The sequence below is a fragment of the Trichechus manatus genome, unplaced genomic scaffold, assembly GCF_000243295.1.
Source record: "Trichechus manatus latirostris isolate Lorelei unplaced genomic scaffold, TriManLat1.0 scaffold00209, whole genome shotgun sequence".
Lineage (NCBI taxonomy): Eukaryota > Metazoa > Chordata > Mammalia > Sirenia > Trichechidae > Trichechus > Trichechus manatus.
Window position 1 is genome coordinate 1,285,386 of NW_004444145.1, and position 20,208 is coordinate 1,305,593.

The 20,208-nt window shown below is 42.4% G+C and overlaps 1 protein-coding gene across 3 annotated transcripts; it reads left to right on the forward strand.

Annotated features, from left to right (window-relative positions):
- The first annotated feature begins 989 nt into the window (after positions 1-989).
- On the forward strand, positions 990-18,149 carry TMBIM6 (transmembrane BAX inhibitor motif containing 6). 3 transcript variants are annotated; one of them, XM_004388303.2, is made up of 10 exons: positions 990-1,122; positions 9,559-9,646; positions 10,079-10,187; positions 11,127-11,247; positions 12,585-12,633; positions 12,929-13,026; positions 13,238-13,317; positions 13,791-13,891; positions 14,596-14,671; positions 15,965-18,149. In XM_004388303.2, the coding sequence occupies exons 2-10, from the start codon at positions 9,591-9,593 to the stop codon at positions 15,986-15,988; spliced, it is 714 nt and encodes a 237-aa protein (XP_004388360.1). In that variant the 5' UTR covers positions 990-1,122; positions 9,559-9,590; the 3' UTR covers positions 15,989-18,149. The 3 variants fall into 3 exon arrangements, with proteins under 3 accessions (XP_004388360.1, XP_023598155.1, XP_023598156.1); XM_023742387.1 differs by having other exon boundaries at positions 1,032-1,122; positions 9,534-9,646; XM_023742388.1 differs by lacking the exon at positions 990-1,122 and adding an exon at positions 1,621-1,775.
- The last annotated feature ends 2,059 nt before the right edge of the window (positions 18,150-20,208 follow it).

Here is a 20,208-nt window from a genome sequence, read left to right on the forward strand (position 1 = left end):
GCCCTCCACCCAGCAATTCAGTCCCTCAGGGAGTTTGGATGTGTCTATGGAGCTTCCATGACCTTTCCTTGTACAAGTTGTGCTGGTTTCCCCTGTAACGAGGTTTTTTTTAAAAATAATCTTTTTACATCTACATTTTTTAGCTGCATACTCTTTGACTGCCTCTTCATATGACCATTTTGTACTCTTTTTATAGAGGTATTAGAAAGATAACCTGATAGTTGAGGAATTTCTTTTTTCAGCTTCGAAACTCCGTACTGGTAATGCCACATCTATAACTTCCTTTGAAGTTCTGGAACTGGCAGGGCTTCGTGCTGGGGACAAGCCCTCGGAGAACTTCAGTCCTTTAATCTCCTTTGGCTTGGTCTCCCCGGCGGGCTGCCAGGGCAGCTTAGCCACGTCGTTTCGCCGCCCTCATCCCCTCGCCCACCCACCCCACCGTCACTTTGAGTTTGAAGGACCGCTCTCACCCCCAACCCCTGCAGAGGGATGGGGAGGCGATGCCCGTGCCCGCGGCCCCAGGACTGCCGTTGGGTTGGAAGGTGACCTCCGATGCTGGGCTGGGGCTGCTGTTCGCTCTTCGCGTTCCTGGAGAATTCGTCGAGCCTTCAAAGGTACTCTGAAACTTAAGCTCCACTAAGCTCACGGTAAATCGGGCCCTGTGAGCGCGCTTTCCGAGCGCTCGATGAGAAGTGTAAAACCAGTATCCCAGGACTTCGCAGCGCTATCCCTTCACGTTTTGTGGGGGCTCCATTACTCGCGAGGTGTCTCGGGCTGGGCCTGTCGCTCTTCACTTTCTCCGCTAGAGGCGGCCGGGAACCGTGATCCTACCTCAGCGTGGAGGAAGGCGGAGACCTTCTGCTACGACGCCGGTTGGCAGCCAGAGTCTTGATCGACAAGAGCCCTAGCTAATGGTTCTGAAATAAACAGCCGTTGTTTACGCACGTACAGCCAATAGAAAGGCGGAAGTGCGGCCAGCGGCCAATGAGGACTGGCCTTAAATGGGACGTGAAGGCGGGGATTTGTTCGAGGGGCGGACACTAGGTAAAGAGTGAAGCGGACACTGGGAGAGTTAGAAGCACATCCGGTGTGGAAGGAGCCGTGTTGGCTCGTGAGAGACGGGTAAGAAGAAACGTGTGAAGCGGGGACTGGGAAGCTCGGGAGCGAAGGAAGGAAAGGAGGGTATTATTGTCAGAACAAGAGTAAGAGTAGCCTCTGTTTTGGTCGAACGTGGCCCTAGTCGGCGATGGGACTCCGGAGGGCGGGGAGGGGAGAGGCTAGGGAACTAGGGGCGCGCATGCGTGAGTGTATTGGAGCGGGGGCGGGGGGGAAGGGGGGGGGTGAGTCTTCGGGGTCCTTGCGGGGGCGTCGAGGCGCCCATTCCGCGCCGGAGAGCTAGCGCGGCCTCCTACTTTTCTTGCTTTTCTTCCTTCAGCTTCTCTTCTCTTCGTTCTCTCCTCCTCAAAGTGTAGACGTAGGGCCCCTTGACCCAGCCTCTACCATTTGAATTTAGGATACGTCCCCCTCCCCCTCCTTCCGAGTCGAATGAAAGCGAAACTTTATGAGCTTGCAGTCACCCTCGCGTCCACCCGACCGCTCGTTGCTCTGCAGCGGATCCTCTGGCGGGGCTGCCTCTGGGAGTGCGGCCGGGCCCAGGGTCTAGGACTCGGAGAGGTCGGGCAGGCTGCCCTATCACGGCGGGGCAGGTGATGTCACACTCGTCTGTGACACGAGAGACTGCTTAGTTACTTGGAAGTCAACAGCAGAGGAGTGAGGTGAGAAGAGACCGGAACTAGGACTGGCTTCCCAGGCCCACAGGGCAGCCTTCTCTGGTCTGATTAGTTACCTTTGGACAGAGGAGGTGGCCTTGCTTTGCTTGGTCCTCAGCCTTGTGGGCGTCTTGCTAAAAAGGCGACTCAGGAAAGGCGTGGTTGGGCGGTTGTTTTTTTCCTTCGGACCTACTTGCTGGAGCTGTGGCAATAAGTAGGCTTTGGTAATTTTCGATGTTTATTGTGGAATCGCTATCCCGTGCCAGGCCAGGTTACATGATCTACCCCATCAAGCTTTCATTGGCCAAACAAAAACAAAAACCCCTCTGAACTTGAGACTGCGTTCTAGCAATGGTTAACTTGTGAATACGTAACCCAGTAGAAGAGCTGACTGCCAGAAACACAGACAAGGATTGTAAGGTTAAAGGTTAATGGAGAATGGGCTTTTGTAGTTACTTATTAATATTTATTTGTAGTTTATCTTTCGATTGTTTGCGTAGTTTAAGAATTTGCTTTCAAGAAAGATTTTCTAAGTTGCATAACCACATTTCTTATAGCTTCTGGAAACACTTCTTTGTGTAATTAGTTATTAGATGTACTCTGTTTGGTGTTTTCCTTATTCCTCTTTGTCTAAATTTTTTTGTACTGGCCTCAAGACTATGTTGACATTTCGATTCTGTTGGCTGTTTTCCTCCAGTGGGGACATCATGGTTGAATCCTTGAAATGCAATCTGTAATTTGAATCCAGAGTTTCCTTCTATTCATCTTGTTGTGGAAACATGGCTTAGTACCCTTTTTCTTCCTTTTTTGCCCTTATTGATCCGCAGTCTTAACTCTCCTAAAGAATGTTGTTGTTAGGTGCAGGTCGAGTCGGTTCTGACGCATAGTGACCCTATTTATGTACAACAGAAGGAAACACTGCCTGGTCCTGCACCATCCTCACAGTCGTTGCTATGTTTGAGCCCGTTGTTGCAGCCACTGTGTCAGTAAACCTGTTGCTGTCGAGTTGGTTCCGACTCATAGTGACCCTGTAGGACAGAGTACAACTCCCCCATAGAGTTTCCAAGGAGCACCTGGTGGATTCGAACTGCCGACCTTTTGGTTAGCAGCCCTAGGGCTTAGCCGCTACGTCACCAGGATTTCCACTGTGTCAATAGGGAAGATAAAATTAATCCAGATATTTAGTCAGCATTTCCAATTTTTTTTCCTAGTTATGAATAAATAGCTCATGCTTATTGTAGAAATACAGAAAAATGTAGTAAGAATCAGTATATGTTCCTTTCTCTTTCTTTTTAAGATTTCTGTTGGCCTGTGGCTGGAACTGCCTTAATGAAAGCTTGCTTTCTTACTGTAGGGTGGACTAGTAGAAAGAGCGCTGGACTTTAGAAGACCAGCAGTCTGGTTCTGGCTCTGCTGTGTATTTAACTTTTTTATATTGGTCAAATCAATAATTACTAATGTCTATTTAACACTTTACAATGTTCACACAGATTTTCTTATTGACATTCAATAAGCTAGTGAGCTGGGGAGAGCAGGTATTGATCATCCTTATTTTACAGATGAGGAAATTGAGATGCTCTTAGGTGAAATGATTTCCCAAGGTTATATGGTAAAAAATGGCAGGACTTGTGACTCCAGATTCAGTGCTGTGCCACTATTCTGCCTTTAACTTTTAAAAAAAATATATTTAAAATGGTACTAATCATTCGTAAGGAGCCCTGGTGGTGCTAGGCTGCTAACCGAAAGGTAGGCGGTTCAAACCACCAGCAGCTCCATGGGAGAAAGACGTAGCAGTCTGTTTCTGTAAAGATTACAGCCTTGGAACCCTGTGGGGCAGTTCTACTCTGTCCTACAGGGTTGCTATCAGTCAGCATCAGCTGAGTGGCAGCAGGGTTAATCATTCTTAGCATTTCCTCATGGGTTTATGTGAAGATAAGGGGGGATGGTGTATATAAAAGCACTTTGAAAGTTACAAAATTTTATGTAAATGTAGTCAGTGGTGCCTTGTATAAGGTACTGTTGCTGCCCTGAAGAGTTTCACTTTATTTCATAAACTACCCAGGGGTATTGTTCTCCTTTGGGGAAACCACTGAGTAAGAGTGAATTGGATTGGTAGCAGTAGTCGATAAAGGGGTAAAAGAAGATTTTTCATACTGTGACTTTTTTTAAAGAGTTTTCATAGTGTGACTTTTAAGTCCATAGTGTGATTTTTTTAAATTCCCATTTTAACTAGGATCGTGATGCTGTCTTTGAAATTTTCCTTTGCTACTTTACTTTGACTTGCCTGTAGAATCTGGTAGAAATATCTTCCACTCCACCCAGTTTTGTTTCCCCAGAGTTTCTAGCCAAATTTTATAGAGACTTTTATAGTTTTTATGTTGTATATGTTTTTGTTTTACAAATGTTCAAGACCAGGAGAGAAAGACTGTAGGGATTGACTTTTAGGGCCACTTAATTGACCCCTGGAGGTAATAGGTTCTGCTCTGAGCCATCTGAGGAATGTTGATTGAGGTTACAGTGCTCTTGATCTGATAATGTGGTCTAGATTTGCTTTGGAGATTCTTGATTGCTTTTTAAGTCTGGGGGATATTGAGTGGAATCAGATGCAAATTCTGCTTACAACCTAATGTGTGAGAAGTTCCTACACAACTGGAATCCAAAACACTTGAAAAAAGGGCCTCAAGGGTGAGGGTTGAGTGGGTGGCTGTTTAATCTATGCCTGCTAATCATTTGGACTAAATATGGTGTTATTGGGGAGAGAGTGCTCGTTTATACTTGAAGATTGAGTAGGATGTTAAGGCTTTTTTATGAGTCAGTGTCAAACAGTTGTTATAGAGAGGGCAAAGTTTGTAGAAATGCCGAGAAATATAGATTTGTTGTTCTGTAGCTGGAACTGCCTTAATGAAAGCTTACTTTCCTTCTCTAGGGAGTCAAAGTTTGATACAAAAGATAATTTATTGAAGGAAATGTTTACTTAACTGGCATTCCATCTCCAATTACTGGTTTGGTTTTGAGGCAGCCCTAGAGAGACAGGATTCAGTGTTCACTAATTTAAGATTTTGATTCAAGTTAAGGGAGAGACTGGGACTTCTAGGTTCCATCAGATCTGGGTTGATCAAAGCCTAGCACCAGTTGAAATAGACTTCCTGGGATTATCCTGAAACTGAACTGACCTACCTCCAGGGGGTGGCAGGGGAAGAATCAAGCTAATGACCATTTGTTTCATCAAATTCTTTACCGTATCAGATTATCACTTAGTGGCTATTAGGCTGTCTCAAAACGCCTTGTGGCCCTTTGGGACAGGAGGTACAGTGTAAATGTGCCAGAGGAAAGGCAGGGCGTTTATACAGAAGCAGTTTTAACCAGTAATAAAATTTATCAAGTTCCTTTTAAATTCTAGTTTATAATTTTCTTAGAATCCCCACTTCCCATTTAATTTTACTCTCATTTGGGCAAATATAAAGCCTTCAGAATATAGCTAGCTGTGAGTCAATGGTTTAATAAGATTTTTTGAGAAGTAGTTGACAGGGCATATGTAAATTAAGCCTGGGATAATTACCTTCTAAAACGACTTTTAAAAGGAAAAATCAGAGGCATTTTCCATAGATTGTACTGAGGACATGGGAGTAATGGGCATTTACACAAATAATGATGGTTAATATGTATTGAGCTCCTCCTATGTACAAAGCACTATTCTAAGCACTTATTTGATCTCACTTAGTCCTCAACCCTATGAAGCAAGCACTGTTTTACAGATGAGGAAGCTGAGGCACACAGAGGTTAAGTACTCGAAACTTGTTTCATGTCACAAAGCTAAGGAAATAACAGCCAGGTTTCAAACTCAGCGGGCTATGTGCTTAACCAGTGTCCTGGGACATGGCTATATGCAAAGTCTGAAAACTATTCAATAGGAAGAACTAGTGAAAAATTACAAACTATTACCCCTTTTTTAAATCACATGGGATTTTTCTTATCTTTGCATATTGATTTGGACCCTTCTAGAAGTGTGGGAACAGGATTGAAGATGGGTGAATTAACAGGAATGAAGAACTGTATAACTCACACACTAATCTTTAATTAAATGATCAACAATATTTCTTTGATCTGCTGGTTTAATGTTGTTAGTATACATTGAGTTAGCTTTTGTTCTGGCTCCGGCATTCAGCAGACTTTTATTTTTCAAAGGAAAGGATTTTTTTAAAAAAAGCTTGCTAGCTTCTGTTTTGCATAGCTCTTGGCCACTTTGACACGTTTCATACCACTGTACTTACTAGGCGTTGTAATAGGATTGTGTTTGTTTTTTTTTTTAAAGGCTTGGCCCATGATAATAATCATATATTTTAGGACAAGAGTAAAGAAAGATACCTGGAACAAAACAGCAAGAGATTTAACAGGACCTAGATACTAGCATTAAGAATGTCTATCTTCTTCCTGCCCCTGTTCCCCCCACCCCCACACCCCCCTAAAAAAAGGCTGAAACAGACCACAGTATTTCCTAAATTAAAACAATGTGTTAAGTTTTCCTTTCTTGGTAAAGGCATGTGGTAAGTTCTAGGTTTTTTGTTTTGTTTTGGGTGGCTCTGGCAGAGAAGGCTGGCCCTGGGAACCACACAGTGATAACACTTCCGGTAGAGCTTTAGGAGGATGTGCATGAAATAGTCCTGGCAAATTTGGAGCTTCCTACTGTCTTAAGGATGGAAGAATAAAATGAGGCTCTGAACCAGATTAAAGGAATTTGGTAATGATTAACACCTGAATATCTACCTCTGATTTACAAATGAGCGTAGGCAAATTCCCCTTGACTCCTGAATCACTAGCCACATTGTATTATTTTAGAGTTGAGTATCTCTAGAACTGGGGAGTAGGAAAGAGAAGCCAATTTCTAGATTCCTGTAGGAGTTGGGGTCCAGGGTGAGATCATGCTGATATTAATTTCATAATCAACTTAGATGTGTGCTATATTGAAGAACTTTTTAGCAACTTGTGCTTTTTTAAAAACAAAGATTTTCATTTAACTGTGGGCCCTCTTTGCAATGTTAGCTAAGTAACTTGATTAATGGTTTTGACTATGTCAGGCTCCTTTAAGAACAACTGTTACTGGGACTGACAATACTTTTGATATGGGAGCTGCTATTTTTGAGTTATGAATGCAATTTAATCTTGTTCAGCTGAGTTTGTGTATTGGCCATTGAAATGTAGGTATCTTTGATGTGCAGCTTATGAATACAACTAGTTGAGGCTAGAAACCTGGTAAGTTTATTCCATCTGGCAAAACTTGAAACAACAGTTTTACCTAATTACCTGTCTGCACATTAGTTCTTGACTATTTGGAACAGAGCTAGAGTAAAATGCCATATTTCCTGGATTCTAAGACCTTTTTCCCTCACACTTTAATATTTCTGAAAAAATTATGTCTTATGACATTAAATGTATATGTCCATTGCATTTCCTCCCCCCACCCCCACCCCAATAAAACTATTATGAAAAACTGCTGTGTACCTTTGCATCGAGAAAATACGGTGGTTACGTTTCACTTAAAATTTGGAGTACGCATTTTATCTTATTTTTTTATGCGATTTTTTTTTTTAAACTGCAAGCTACTACTAAAACAAGGAGAAATTCCTATTAGACACCTCCCTCACACGCAGCCTTTGATGATTTTGGTTTTTCCATCAAGAGTTGTAAGACGGCCCCTGAAAGAGGCAGTCAGATACCCCTTAGGAAATGTTGAAGAACAAACCAGGAAAGAGGAGTATCTGTTATTCTCCTCTCCGACAGTTTCCACTGAATGGGGTCCAGTTACATGAGTGTTGCCGTTTCTGACTAACAGTCCCTGTGGGTATCTGACAATTTACCTGCTCCACTTCCCCCCGTTTTTTAAGTCTTGAAATTGGAAGCAACAGGTGATTTACTGTTGTTTGTGAATACTAAGCACTTCCCTCTGGAGATTGCTTCAGTATCGATGCAAGTTCTGTCTAGGGGTGTCATTAGGGATGCTAATGAAAGCCTTAAACAAAGACACTTTGCAGATGCTGGATTCTGTCATCCTGTAAGTGTGCTCTCTAGAGGACATATTCATCATGGTTGTGAAAGACTGTGGTTGGCTCTGCAACAGCCTGCAATAATTGCACCATCTAGATCAAGAAGGCCCAGTACCCCATGACTTAGAGACGAAAGCAACAGCTTTAGTAGATTCTGCAGCTTCTTGCTGTACCTACCCATCCCTAAAAACTAGCGAAAGTATCGAGGTGAGTAGGGATGTTGGTGAGAGAAGGAAGGAGGGGGTAACAATATTTTTACACAAATAACACGTGATCTACGTTTGTTTGCCAGTTGTACCCTCCCCCATAAAGTATTTTTGTAAGTGTGCTATACTAATTTTTTTACAGCAGCATGTAAAAAAATATTTGAGAAAGAAACCCAGCCAACATGATTGTTTCAGTTGTGGGAGAGCCTCAGGAAGCAAATAGTATTGATGTTTGTGGACTTGTGAGAGTGGTATCTCTCCACTGGCCCAGGATTCCTCAGGATATCGGCTTGGGAGTTGTAACTTTTATTGCCTAGATTAATTGTGCTGATCATTGGTCTAGGTGCTATTTGTGAGCAAGTAGGTGGTTTGTCTTTCAAACAGCTTACCTTTTGTGTTTGAATTCTCTTCCCCTATCCTTTCTTTGGTAAATTTGAAGTGGATTTGAGTCTAATAAGAATTTGGAGAGTTACTGTTTAGGGAAGATGAAAGCCTTTGATTAGATTTTTAGCTCTGTAGGTTGGGCATGTTTTTTGAGGATTGCATGTGAAATAGGGAGCAAAACTTGGGGTGAAGAGCCTGACTTTTTGGTATTGATGTAGTATAACCTAGATATGGTTCAGTTACAGAATACCCTTCTGTACCCTTTCTGATATATTGGGACAGTTGGCAAAATCTGAATAAGTTCTGTAGATCAGATAATAGTATTGCATCTGATTTTGATCACTGAGGTATTTAGGGATAAAGGCACATCAAGTCTGCACAGTTAGAAAAAAATAATATTTATAAGCTCTTCTGTATTGTATGTTGCTATGTATGGGGAGAAAGGATAAAGCAAAGTGGTAAAATATTAACATTTAGGAAATCTGGGTGAGGGGTATACAAGAATTTTTTGTGCTATTATAACTTTTCTGTGAGAAAGTTTCTAAAATTATGTCAAAAAGTAAAATACAACAGTAATCCTTTCTGCATGAATTCCATTTTCATAGAGATAGGAACTTGCTTCCTTTTTAAATCGTGAATTTCTTTCAGTTCAATTGTAAAATGCATTAGGTAGAAAGTTTCCACATGTGTATATTTAAAATGCAAGTCCTAGTGCCAGACTCAGCTTTTTTAGTTAGTGGTTTTTTTTAATCCTTGAGATTCTGTGCGTTTCCGGGAATTCTCTAGCTTCTTATAAAATTGCTTTATGTCCAGTGACTTGAGTCCTTTTAGATTGCTAATTGAGAATTTCTCTAAGGAACAAACTCTCTTTTAAAGGGGCAAACTACCTTCTGAAATAACCAGTGAAATGATAGTAACCAAATAGTTTAGGGGAGAAGAAGATGGATTCATTTCCTCTGCCCCTTTGAAGTGGTTGAGTATTATTGCAAGTGTATTCTAGGAGGAAATATGTAAAAATTGAATTGGTTACGTTAGGGCAGTGGGAATTTGGATATCTTTTTTCTTTTTTCCAAACTTGTATACTGTTACTGTTTTTTATAAAAAGGTTGTTTGTGTTACGTTGTATGTCCCAGTACCTTCCTGTTCTTGATTCTTCAGAGTGGAGGCTGTGTGCCACAGACGCTGGCACCATGAACATATTTGATCGGAAGATCAACTTAGATGCGCTTTTAAAATTTTCCCACATGTAAGTGTTTTGACCTTGACTACAGTTTCTTATTACATTTTCTTTCATACGTGGTTTCTTTTCCTAGTTTATTAACTTTTGTATGTATAAGCTAACAAATTAACTTTGCTAGACTCCAGAAGAGCTGATATAAGTACCCACATGCTAAGGGCTGCAGTGTGATCATTGGAAAGTCATTTGATTATTTTAGTTTGGATATTTATTGTTCATAATCTTAGGATTTGGCCCTTCCTCAGCAGTTAAGATTCTCTGTTAACCTGTTTTCAAAACGTTCTTTATTTTTTTTATTGTAATATAGTCTCTCCAAAGTATCTTAAACTCTTTGTAATATAATTTTCACATATTCCCTGGGAAGGGGAGGAGAGGGAAAAATAATTCTTAGCTTGGAGATGATATTGGTCCTGAGTGATGGTTGTTAACATTCTTTCCTAGAACCCCCTCAACACAGCAGCACCTGAAGAAGGTCTATGCCAGCTTTGCCCTCTGTATGTTTGTGGCGGCTGCGGGGGCCTATGTCCACGTAGTCACTCACTTCATTCAGGTAAGAGCAATTTTCTCTCCTGGTTGCTATGGTACAGATCATGTTAGGAAGAAACCCACTCAGCAAAGTACCTTAAGCCTGTGCCCTTGCTTAATCCTTATCAGTACTTTGGAACCTGAACTCAGCCAGCAGTTAAATCAGGACATATAAAGCCTTGTGAATTTTCTGGTATCTGTGCCCCCTCTAGATATTGAAAACAGAATGTCTTAACCCTGACACTGAATGGTGAGCTATTCTGTAAGACTTCACTGGAGTGGAGGCATGGCGTACATACTGGGGTTCTTCTGCACAGTAGCCTTTTGTGTTTTCCTCTATTCTTCCTCTTTTCTGACTGAAGTCTGAGTGACTGTGGGTACTTAGATACAAACCATTGGTTATATGGTTAATTATCAGTTAATATACACTGATATCTGCATAACTGGGTGAAGACCTTCAACAGCTCATTTTCCTGTATTGAGGGAGAGTTTGGGCTAGGACAGAAGGAGTAGGAGTAGAAGGGACAATTGGAGAATAACCAAAAAAATGTCTATCTTTTTTTTGTGTGTGTGTTTTAAATGATCGTTTCCACATAATCACAATTCCAGTTCTACAGACTGGAATATACTTCAAGCGCCTGTCACTTTGGTTTACTTCTCCCATGTCTTGGGAAAGACTCAAATACAGTTTGATGTGGGTAGTTAGGTCTTAGCAGTTGCACTGTGGTTGATGGCCTTCCTCCGGCCAGAAGAGCTTCCAGCATCCCCTTGGTCCTAACGCTGTCCTTTAAGGCATTTGACTTCTTTCCTTAGCCCCCACCCCTGAGAAAACACTGTCTTTTTCTACTGCCTCCAGGTTAGAAGCAAATATTAGGAAGTTAAGATGAGTATTTGAACCCAGTAAGGTCCTGCAGAATACATTTGAAGCTTTCAAGTATTTAATTATTGACTCTGGCTCTGACAGGCTGGTCTGCTTTCTGCCTTGGGCTCCCTGGGATTGATGATTTGGCTGATGGCAACACCTCATAGCCATGAAACTGAGCAAAAGAGACTGGGACTTCTTGCAGGATTTGCTTTCCTTACAGGTGTGTTGAAGGGTTGGTTTAATTTTGAATGGGGAAACTGTATTTTTAGTTATCTCTTTCTAAGGCCTGAGATTTGTATTTATTCTGATTTGCCCCAGCTGGCACACACCTAGTGTCTGCCTATTCCAATGATACAATTCCTTCAGAAGAGTTCTGTTCATAGAATCTTCTTTGATGCATCCTACTCCACTCTGGTTATCTTATCTCACCCTTCTGGTTTCCTCTAACACTGTCCTATCCATTCTTGAATTTGAATATATTTTGTCATGTGCTGCTTTCTTATTTCATATAGGCGCTGCTTGCTTCCCTGTCCAGAGGGTAAGCTCTTTATGACCAGGGACTGTTACTTCTACTTTTGTATCCAAAAACAGGCATCATGTGCTTGAATGACTGAGGTTCAAGAGCTTGGATAGCATAATTTGTTAATGGTAGACATGGGACTAAATTAAGCCTGAGAATTTGACTTAGCTTGGCCCATGCTGGCAACTATCACAGGAGCATCTGTTCTGAGCCTTGGAAACAATTAAAGATATGCATTGAAATCTCTTGTCCAGGACACTTTGCTGATTCTCAGGAAAGGAATTTGTAAAGCACAGCTCTTCAGAATTATTAAGGGAAAACAGGACTCATGCTGCATAATAAAGATAATTGCAAAGCAGCATTTGAGTTAACACAACTTGTTCTTAGTGACAGTCTAATCTATACAGTGTTGAAGAAATTATAGAAAGGAAAGGGATTTGGTGTTAAAGATTTTTGGATCAAAGAGGACTGGATTTTTAAGGCCTTTAAGGGGTGGAGTTATCAGAAAGAGGTGAGTAGCCAGAATGGAACTGGAGCAGGTTGTTCCCGTGCCCTGGAGTTGGCAGGTGCCCCCCACCAAACCAGTCTGGCCTTTTTTGCCACAAAGAGAATCAGTCCTGCATGCCTACGAGGTTGCTGGCCACAAGGCATTGCTTTGCTCTTCTTTTCTCCTAATCCCTTATCTGGCCCACATTACAGTTTCATGTCACCCCTCCTCGATGTTTTGCAGCCTTATAATTTAGCTTTAAAATATTTGAGATGCCTGTTTTTTGTTTTTTTTTGTTAAATATCTATTCCTTTTAGAGTCATCCATGATTTTCAGCTGAAAAGAGTTTTGCAGCTGTGTCTATAAATAAATAACTCAGGAGTATAAGGTCTCTTGAAAACAGTTGGAGGAAGGAAGAGTCCACGTTTTTTGTTTTTTTGGGTTTTTTTTAGGTGCATGGGCATACCTGTGCTATTAATGATCAACTTTTGGACAAGGGTTCTCTGCAAGAGTTGATGGTAATATTGTATTCTGGTATTTCGTTTTCTAGGAGTTGGCCTGGGCCCTGCCTTGGAGTTGTGCATTTCCATCAACCCCAGGTAAGTATTTTAGTAGCGTCTTAACATCTTTTAGAGCCCTAATGGCACAATGGTTAAGAGGTCAGGCTGCTAATCAAAAGATTGGCAGTTTGAATCCATTAGTTGCTCTTTGGAAACCCCATGGGGCAGTTCTGCTCTGCCCTATAGGTGTTGCTATGAGTCGGAATCGACTCCACAGCAAAGGGTTTGGTTTTGTTTTGTTTTGTTTTTATGAGCTTTTACCTTTATGAATATACCTTCTGCATACAGACTATAAACCTTAGCTCTCAATCCAGTGGTCTTTTTTCTTTAACAGCATCCTTCCCACTGCTTTCATGGGTACAGCAATGATCTTCACCTGCTTCACCCTGAGTGCACTGTACGCCAGACGTCGTAGCTACCTCTTCCTGGGAGGTAAGTATGGGCTGGAAAGCAGGGAGAGGGTTTCCCCTCTAGCCAAAATCCTCACTAGGACTCTGCTCTTATCCTCACAATTCCCTTGTGACTGTTGGGTTGAAATTGAAAGCCTTCAGTTTTCTTTTTGGAAAAATAAGGAATGGCCTTAATGGGACTGCTTTACTTTTCTTTGGCTTCTCTGAAGACAGCTTTTCGTCCTCTCTTACAGGTATCTTGATGTCAGCCATGAGCCTGATGGTCTTGTCCTCCCTGGGCAACCTTTTCTTTGGATCCATTTGGCTTTTCCAGGTGAGATTTTGCATGTAACTTTCCAGCAGCCATTTGCCTCACACTGCTTTTTCTTGCTTAACCCCAAAGCAGGCTACACTAAGAGTCCTCCAGGATGCTCATGTTTGTTGGGCAGTGCTCTTCAGGCTTCCCCACTAAGCCTCTTATGATGGAGCCCTCTGCTCGGAATGAAAGTGCAGACTGAGCAGTGGTTGGGTGTTGCTAAGTAAGGAGAAGACCATTTGTCTAAGGCCGGTCCAGCAGTGGCTCCTTATTAAAATGAGGGAAGCTCTTCCGGTAACCAAAAAATATGAGTGTAGAATTGTGTCTAGGGAAATAATGTGGTCTTCATCATAGGCTTCAATTCCCATTAATGTTAATGTCAGTAGGATTAGTATTTAATAAATTTTCAGGTAGCTGAGAACTAGAAGAAATTTTTTTTTTCTCTACAGTGTCTACCTTTTGGTAACCGCATCTCATTCTTCTTTAATTAGGCAAACCTGTATGTGGGGCTGGTGGTCATGTGTGGCTTTGTCCTTTTTGATACTCAACTTATTATTGAAAAGGCTGAAAATGGAGATAAGGATTATATCTGGTGAGTGTGAGAATTGGTCTTTAATGAGCATGAAGGATGAGGCATGCCATTCCACTCCACAGCTCTTTTCTGGATCCTTTTCCTGACCCATATTTCTGTCCACATCAGTAGGGATAAGAGTAGATCCAGGTGGCTCTGGCTGAACTTCGGTAGCCAAGCTTTAGGAATGTATATGGTAGGATACCCAGGGTTTTGGAACTATGCATCAAATATCATAGTTTCTCTTAATTCCTGAAAGAAATAGATTTTGGTTTTATTTTTTTAATTAGACTAATAGTATATATGTATACATACGTACTTTTAATAGTGGTTATCTCTAGGCAGGAAAGAGGCAAGGGAGTTTTTCACCTTTTACTGTTTATTTTCTCTTTGCTTTGAACCTTTAACAATGTATATATGTGTGTGTGTGTATATTATTTATATATACATAATAATCCTGTCCAAGTCTCATAACTAGTGGTAGATTCAAGGTTGAGACTTGGGCCTCTGCTGAGTCCAAAGCCTATGTTCTTTCCTCTATGCTACATGGCTTCATTGAGTTGAAAAGGATCTCAGACTCCAGAGTTTTACTTATTTGGTTGGTGGTGGAATGTTGGAGAGGCTGACTCTAGGAGATGGGGTGGGGTTTATGTTCTCCGCCTTTGTGGACTTTGAGATACAGGAGAACGGGAAGTCAGTTTCATAAACTGATTCTTTTCTTTCAGGCATTGTGTTGACCTCTTCCTGGATTTTGTTACTCTGTTCAGAAAACTCATGATGATCCTGGCTATGAATGAGAAGGTTAGTCAGCCTACCATCTGAAGATGAGAGAATGCTTCTGAGCTCAACGTCTGTGTTTACTTCAGATTTGAAAACTTGTTCATGCACTATGTAGGTCCAGGGCATCTGTAAGGCAGGACACTGAGTAAGAGGTAAACCAGAAGAAGCCTTCAGCTGATGGAGAAAAAGAAACAAGTAAAAGCAATCCACTTTTTTTTACTACTAATTCTGACATTAGTATCAAAGGGAAAAGAATGTCAAAAAACAATCTACTAGATGAAGAATTTAAAGGCTGTAAAGATAATACTATAGGATCCATAGTAGCACAACGGTTAAGCACTTGGCTGCTAACCAGAAGGTTGGCATTTTGAACCCACCCAGCGGTTCTGCAGGAGAAAGACCTGGTTATCTGCTCCCATAAAGATTATAGCCTAGAAAAACCCTATGAGGCAGTTCTGCTCTTGTCACACGGGGTTGTTATGTGTTGGAATCAATTCCACAGCATAGCAGCAACAAAGATAATTATGACTCAGAAAAAAATATTCCAGCTTTTGTAAATAAATTTCAGAAGTAGAGAAAGTTTATCCGTTTTTTAAATTCATTTTTTTCCAAAGAAGCATTCTGTATAGGGTTAGTGTCAAACATAGTATACCCAGCAGTAGGAGAAACAAATGAAGCCACCACAAGCTCTTCTTTACAGACCCCCTTAGGGAACAGTAGACAGTGTGGTGGTGTGGGCTTTGCAACATCTGGGACTGAGCACCAAGTAGGCACCTCAGTTTCAGTCAAAGCAAGTCAGCTTTCACCTGTTTACTGTATTGGGCTTTCACTGAAGATTGAATGAAGAGTTCCACTAAATTAAATTATTTCTGAATGTTGGTTTATGCCCACAATTCATGTTCCCACTTTCACGGTGGAGTACTTTCCTGGCCTAATGGAAAGTTGGTGGTCTTGGCCTCTTGTTTTGCTCTCTTAGAGTAGACTTCCAGTCTGCAGACTGTGGTTGGGATCTGAGCTGTGATAGTTGGAAGAATCCACGAATGGTCAGGCAGCCCATGTGGTACCAGGGGGAGGGATATGGTGCTGCTTAACTCTTATTCTCAGGTCTGCCTTACTAACAAGCAACTTTGGGAACACCAGGGAAAGAGTTAAGATTCACTTATTGCTGAGCTAAGGGAGCATTTCTCATTCCTTTTTATTGTACTGATTCCTTCCAGTCCCTAACCAAAGGCAGCTAGTTAATGGCTGACTCAAGAGTTTTAGCTTGAATGTCAGATGCCACAAATTTAATTGGGTGATTTTTCTCCATTCTAGGACAAGAAAAAAGAGAAGAAGTGAAATGGCCATCCAGCCTTTCTCAGTTTGATGACTTCTCCCACCGCCCCTCATTTCCTCTTTGCACACATTACAGGTGGCGTGTTCTGTGATAATGAAAAGCATCAGAAAAACTTTTGTACTTTGTGGTTTTCTCTATTTTGAATTTTTTGATCAAAAAACTGATTAGTAGAATATAGTTTGGAGTTTGGCTTCTATTCCTGGGGTTCTTCCCCACTCCCTTTTCTGTCAGCCCAGTCCCTAGCCTCTTCCCCTGTTCAGGCCATCAGTCCACCATGCTGAGGAGTGGGACTAGCAGAGGAAACAAACTCCAGGAGTCCACTTCCCAAACTACACCAGGTGGACCTGAACTGTTAAGTAGAGAACCACCTCAACATTGTTTGGTTTGTGCACAGTTCCAGTGGGGCTGGGCAGTGTGTTTTCCATTGGAAAGAAGTTTGCTGGTCCCGTTGTTACTCAGGCTCATTATTATCTGAGCTTCTGTCAACCCCTGAAAGAAAATGAAGAGCCTCTGTTTGTGGATGCTTTGCTTCCTCTGAGCTGCAGGCCGGGCAAATACCCTTTTACACGTTGCCATCACAAAAGGAATGCAGATTTGTGTGTGTTCCCTCCTACCCCCCCACCCCCCTTGCCTGATCCTTAGGGATTCTGCCTGCTTTCCATCCACGGGGTGGGAGGATTTCAGCACAAAGGGAAGGCTAATTCTTGTCAGGCATTTGTTAAATGGCTGGATAGGTATCGCAAGGTATAACATAGAATTCCCAAATTTCCCTTGGTCTTTATTTTTGTATTGGTTTTCACCTTAGTTATTGAGTGGCCTCTACCAGGTGACTGTGATCAAAAGTCCCAAGAGAGGAAGGATAGGCAGGGGAAAGGTTGAATCTCTGGGGCTAATTGTAACTAATCCTGCCAGGCAAACCTAGATGAGGACTTGTTTGGAGCAGAGGGGAACAAAATCTCCTCTACCAACTGCGTAGTTCTTTGTTCAGATCAACAGAATGGGGCTGTGATGACTTGGGAGGTGCCATTTGTAACAGTCCTCCGGTACGCTTTTGTCTGTCCCCCACCAGAGGATACATTAACAGATGGTGTCAGGCCAGAGATTTGAGGCAGTAGATAAACGTTCATTTTACCAGTGCACTTTAGTTTTTGGTCGGTTCACCTGTTTCCAGAAATCTGCAGCCTTCTTCCAGGCAGGTGCCAGGTAACCAAACCTGCAAGCGACCTGAATTCCTCCAGCTTTGTGGTTGCAAGTGTGGGTGGACAATACTATGGGAGCTCACCGGCTCCTCTGTGTGGTGTCACAGTCAGCTGGCACAGAAGGGCAGCATCAGGAACAGCTGTGGCTCTGGCTACTCCCAGGACTTCAGTGTAAGGGGGACTGAGCCATAAAGCTCATTGCCAGTAGGACACCATTTTTGGCTCTCCTTGTTCACGACCAGAGCCCTGGTGGCACAGTGATGAAGAGCTCGGCTGCTGACCAAAAGGTTAGCAGTTGGAATCCACCAGCTGCTCGTTGGAAACCCTATGGGAAGTTCTACTCTTGTCCTGTAGGGTCGCTATGGGTCGGACTTGACTTGATTGACAGCTGTGGGTTTGGTTTTGGTTTTTATTCACAACCAGTGCATAGTTTGACACAGTGGCTGTCTGTGCCATCCATCCCATGAAACTGTTCCCAGGCTGTGTTATTCTTGGAGTGGCCTGCTGCCCAGAATGGCTTGCTTCCACAGAGGATGCTGCCCTCTGGTTTAGCTGCTGCCTGCAGCCTCTGGCCTGAGAACTTTAACTGAAGAGACTTCCTTCCTATTACGCCCCCCGTTAGCAACTCCCCATAAATTAGGTGATTCTCTGCCAGGCCTGAGAATCTGCATTACATCTGAAGCCAGACTCCGCCTTTGTGCTTTTTTGCTTGGGATAAAGGAGTTTTTCTTTAGAAACAGTGCCAAGAATGACAAGATATAAAAAAAACTACTTTTAAGGAAAATGCTTAACAGGTTTTTAATACAGTAATCATTGTAATTATCACTTCTTTTCTAGTTCCTTGGTTTTCAGCTCAGGCTGCATTCTCTAACTCATACTGTGAAGAGAGAGGTTTTTGATTCAGAAATATATGAAATCTACATAGTCTTAATTTGTAAAAAATAAAGAAAATTCCTTAACCTTTTTTCTTGTTTGTGGTGTTAAATTCAAGGCACGAAAAGGTTTATACACAGAAAAGAACAATCCTTGATGGTTACGAGGGAGGGGCGGGGTGGTAAGGGGAAATCACTAACTAGGTAGTAGACAAATGTTAACTTTGGTGAAGGGAAAGACAACACAGTATAGGGGAAATCAGCACAACTTGACCAAGGCAAAGTCATAGAAGCTTCCTAGACACATCCAAACACCTTGAGGGACCGAGTTGCTGGGGCTGAGGGCTGGGGGACCGTAGTCGCCGGGCATCTCGGTCAATTAGCATAACAGTTTATAAAGAAAATGTTCTGCACCAAACTTCGGTGAGTAGCGTCTGGGGTCTTAAAAGCTTTGGAGTGGCAATCTAAGATAAATCTGTTGGTTGCATCCTGTCCAGAGCTAAGGAGAGTGAAACGAAAGGCAAGGAAAATAACTAGTTGAAAGAACTCATGGACCCAATGAACCACAGCCTCCACCAGCCTGAGCCCAGAACTAGATGGGGCCCTGCTAACACCACTGACAACTCTGCAGGGATCACAATAGAGGGTCCTGGAGAGAATGGGAGAAAAATGTAGAACAAAATTCAAATTCACAAAGACCAAACTTACTGGTCTGACAAGATTGGAAGTACCCCGGAATTCCATGGACACCCTGCTAACTCAGCTGAAGCCACTCCGTAAGTGCACCTTTCAGCCGAATATTAGGCCTATAAAACAATAACACGTGAGGAACATGCTTCTTAGTTCAAGTATATAGGACCAGATGGGCAACACCTGCCCAAAAGCAAAGACAAGAAAGAATGCGGGAAGGGACAGGAATACTGGACAAACGGACACAGGAAACCTGAGGTGTAAAGGGGAAGAGTGCTGACATGTTGCGGGGATTGCAACCAATGTCACAAAACCGTATAAATTTTTAAATGAGAAACGAATTTGTGCTGTAAACTTTTCCCCTAAACCACAAAAAAGAAAAAAATCCAAGGCATGGCTGGACATAGGCTTTGGGTCCTGTCTGGCTGGCTGGCAGGACCTGGGAGTGGGACAGAATTAAGTTTCTGCTCTAGGTGTGAATAGAAAGGAACAAGGACCTTCTGTTAGGCCTCCCACTCTGTAGCTCCAACTTGCCACAAATGTCAGGAATTTGTCAAGTACACAGCCCAGGTCTTTTCCAGTTACTTTCCCCTTCCCCACCTTTATTGTAGCTTGTTTGTGGTAGCATGTGCAATTGGTTCAATGGAAAGAAGACATCCATTCAGTCTGCATGTACTTGTGGTCTATGGTAGGGATCATCAGTGAATAAAACAAAAATCCTTGTCCTCATAGAGTATATAAGATTATAAAGCAGAGCTTGCATTACAATGTTGTTGCCTATGTCTAGTACTTTCACTGGCTAATTTTCTGAAGTAGATCATCAGGCTGTTCTTTCTCGTCTAACTTAGTCTGAAAGCCCTGCTGAAACACTGTAGATGATCCTGCTGGTATTAAGAGCAACACGCAGCACAGCAACACACAAGCCACCACAGTACAACAAACTGACAGGTGGTAGCGGCATTACAATAAGGTTATTCAATTTTGTGCATCTGTTTGCCCTCTGGTTGTCTTGTTCATTGTAGACAGACCTTCCTGTTAGGATTTGACTGTTGCTCCTAGTGATTCATCCAGATTACTCCCAGTTGAGTTGTTTAGACTCTACATATACCCATTCCAGCTTGGAAAGTGTTCCTTAAGCATCTTTTCTCTCTTGCTAGTATTGAAAAAAGGCCAATCTCAAAGACTCTTTAAAGCCCAGTTTTATCCTTGTACTGCCTTATATTCTTCGGGGAGGGAGAGGAAACAACATATTTTGAGCACTTACAATGTGTTGGGCACCGTGCAGAGGTGCTTTGCATGGATTGTTCATGTAATATTCCCAATAGCCTAAGAAGGTAGTGTCTTCACTAGGTATGGTCAGTAACTTCCAAGGCCACACCTGCAAGCAGTGGCAATCTGTGTCTGGAATCCAGGCCTGCTGTCTTGGAGCCCCTGCTCTTCACTGTTAGCCTCTGTAGGTAA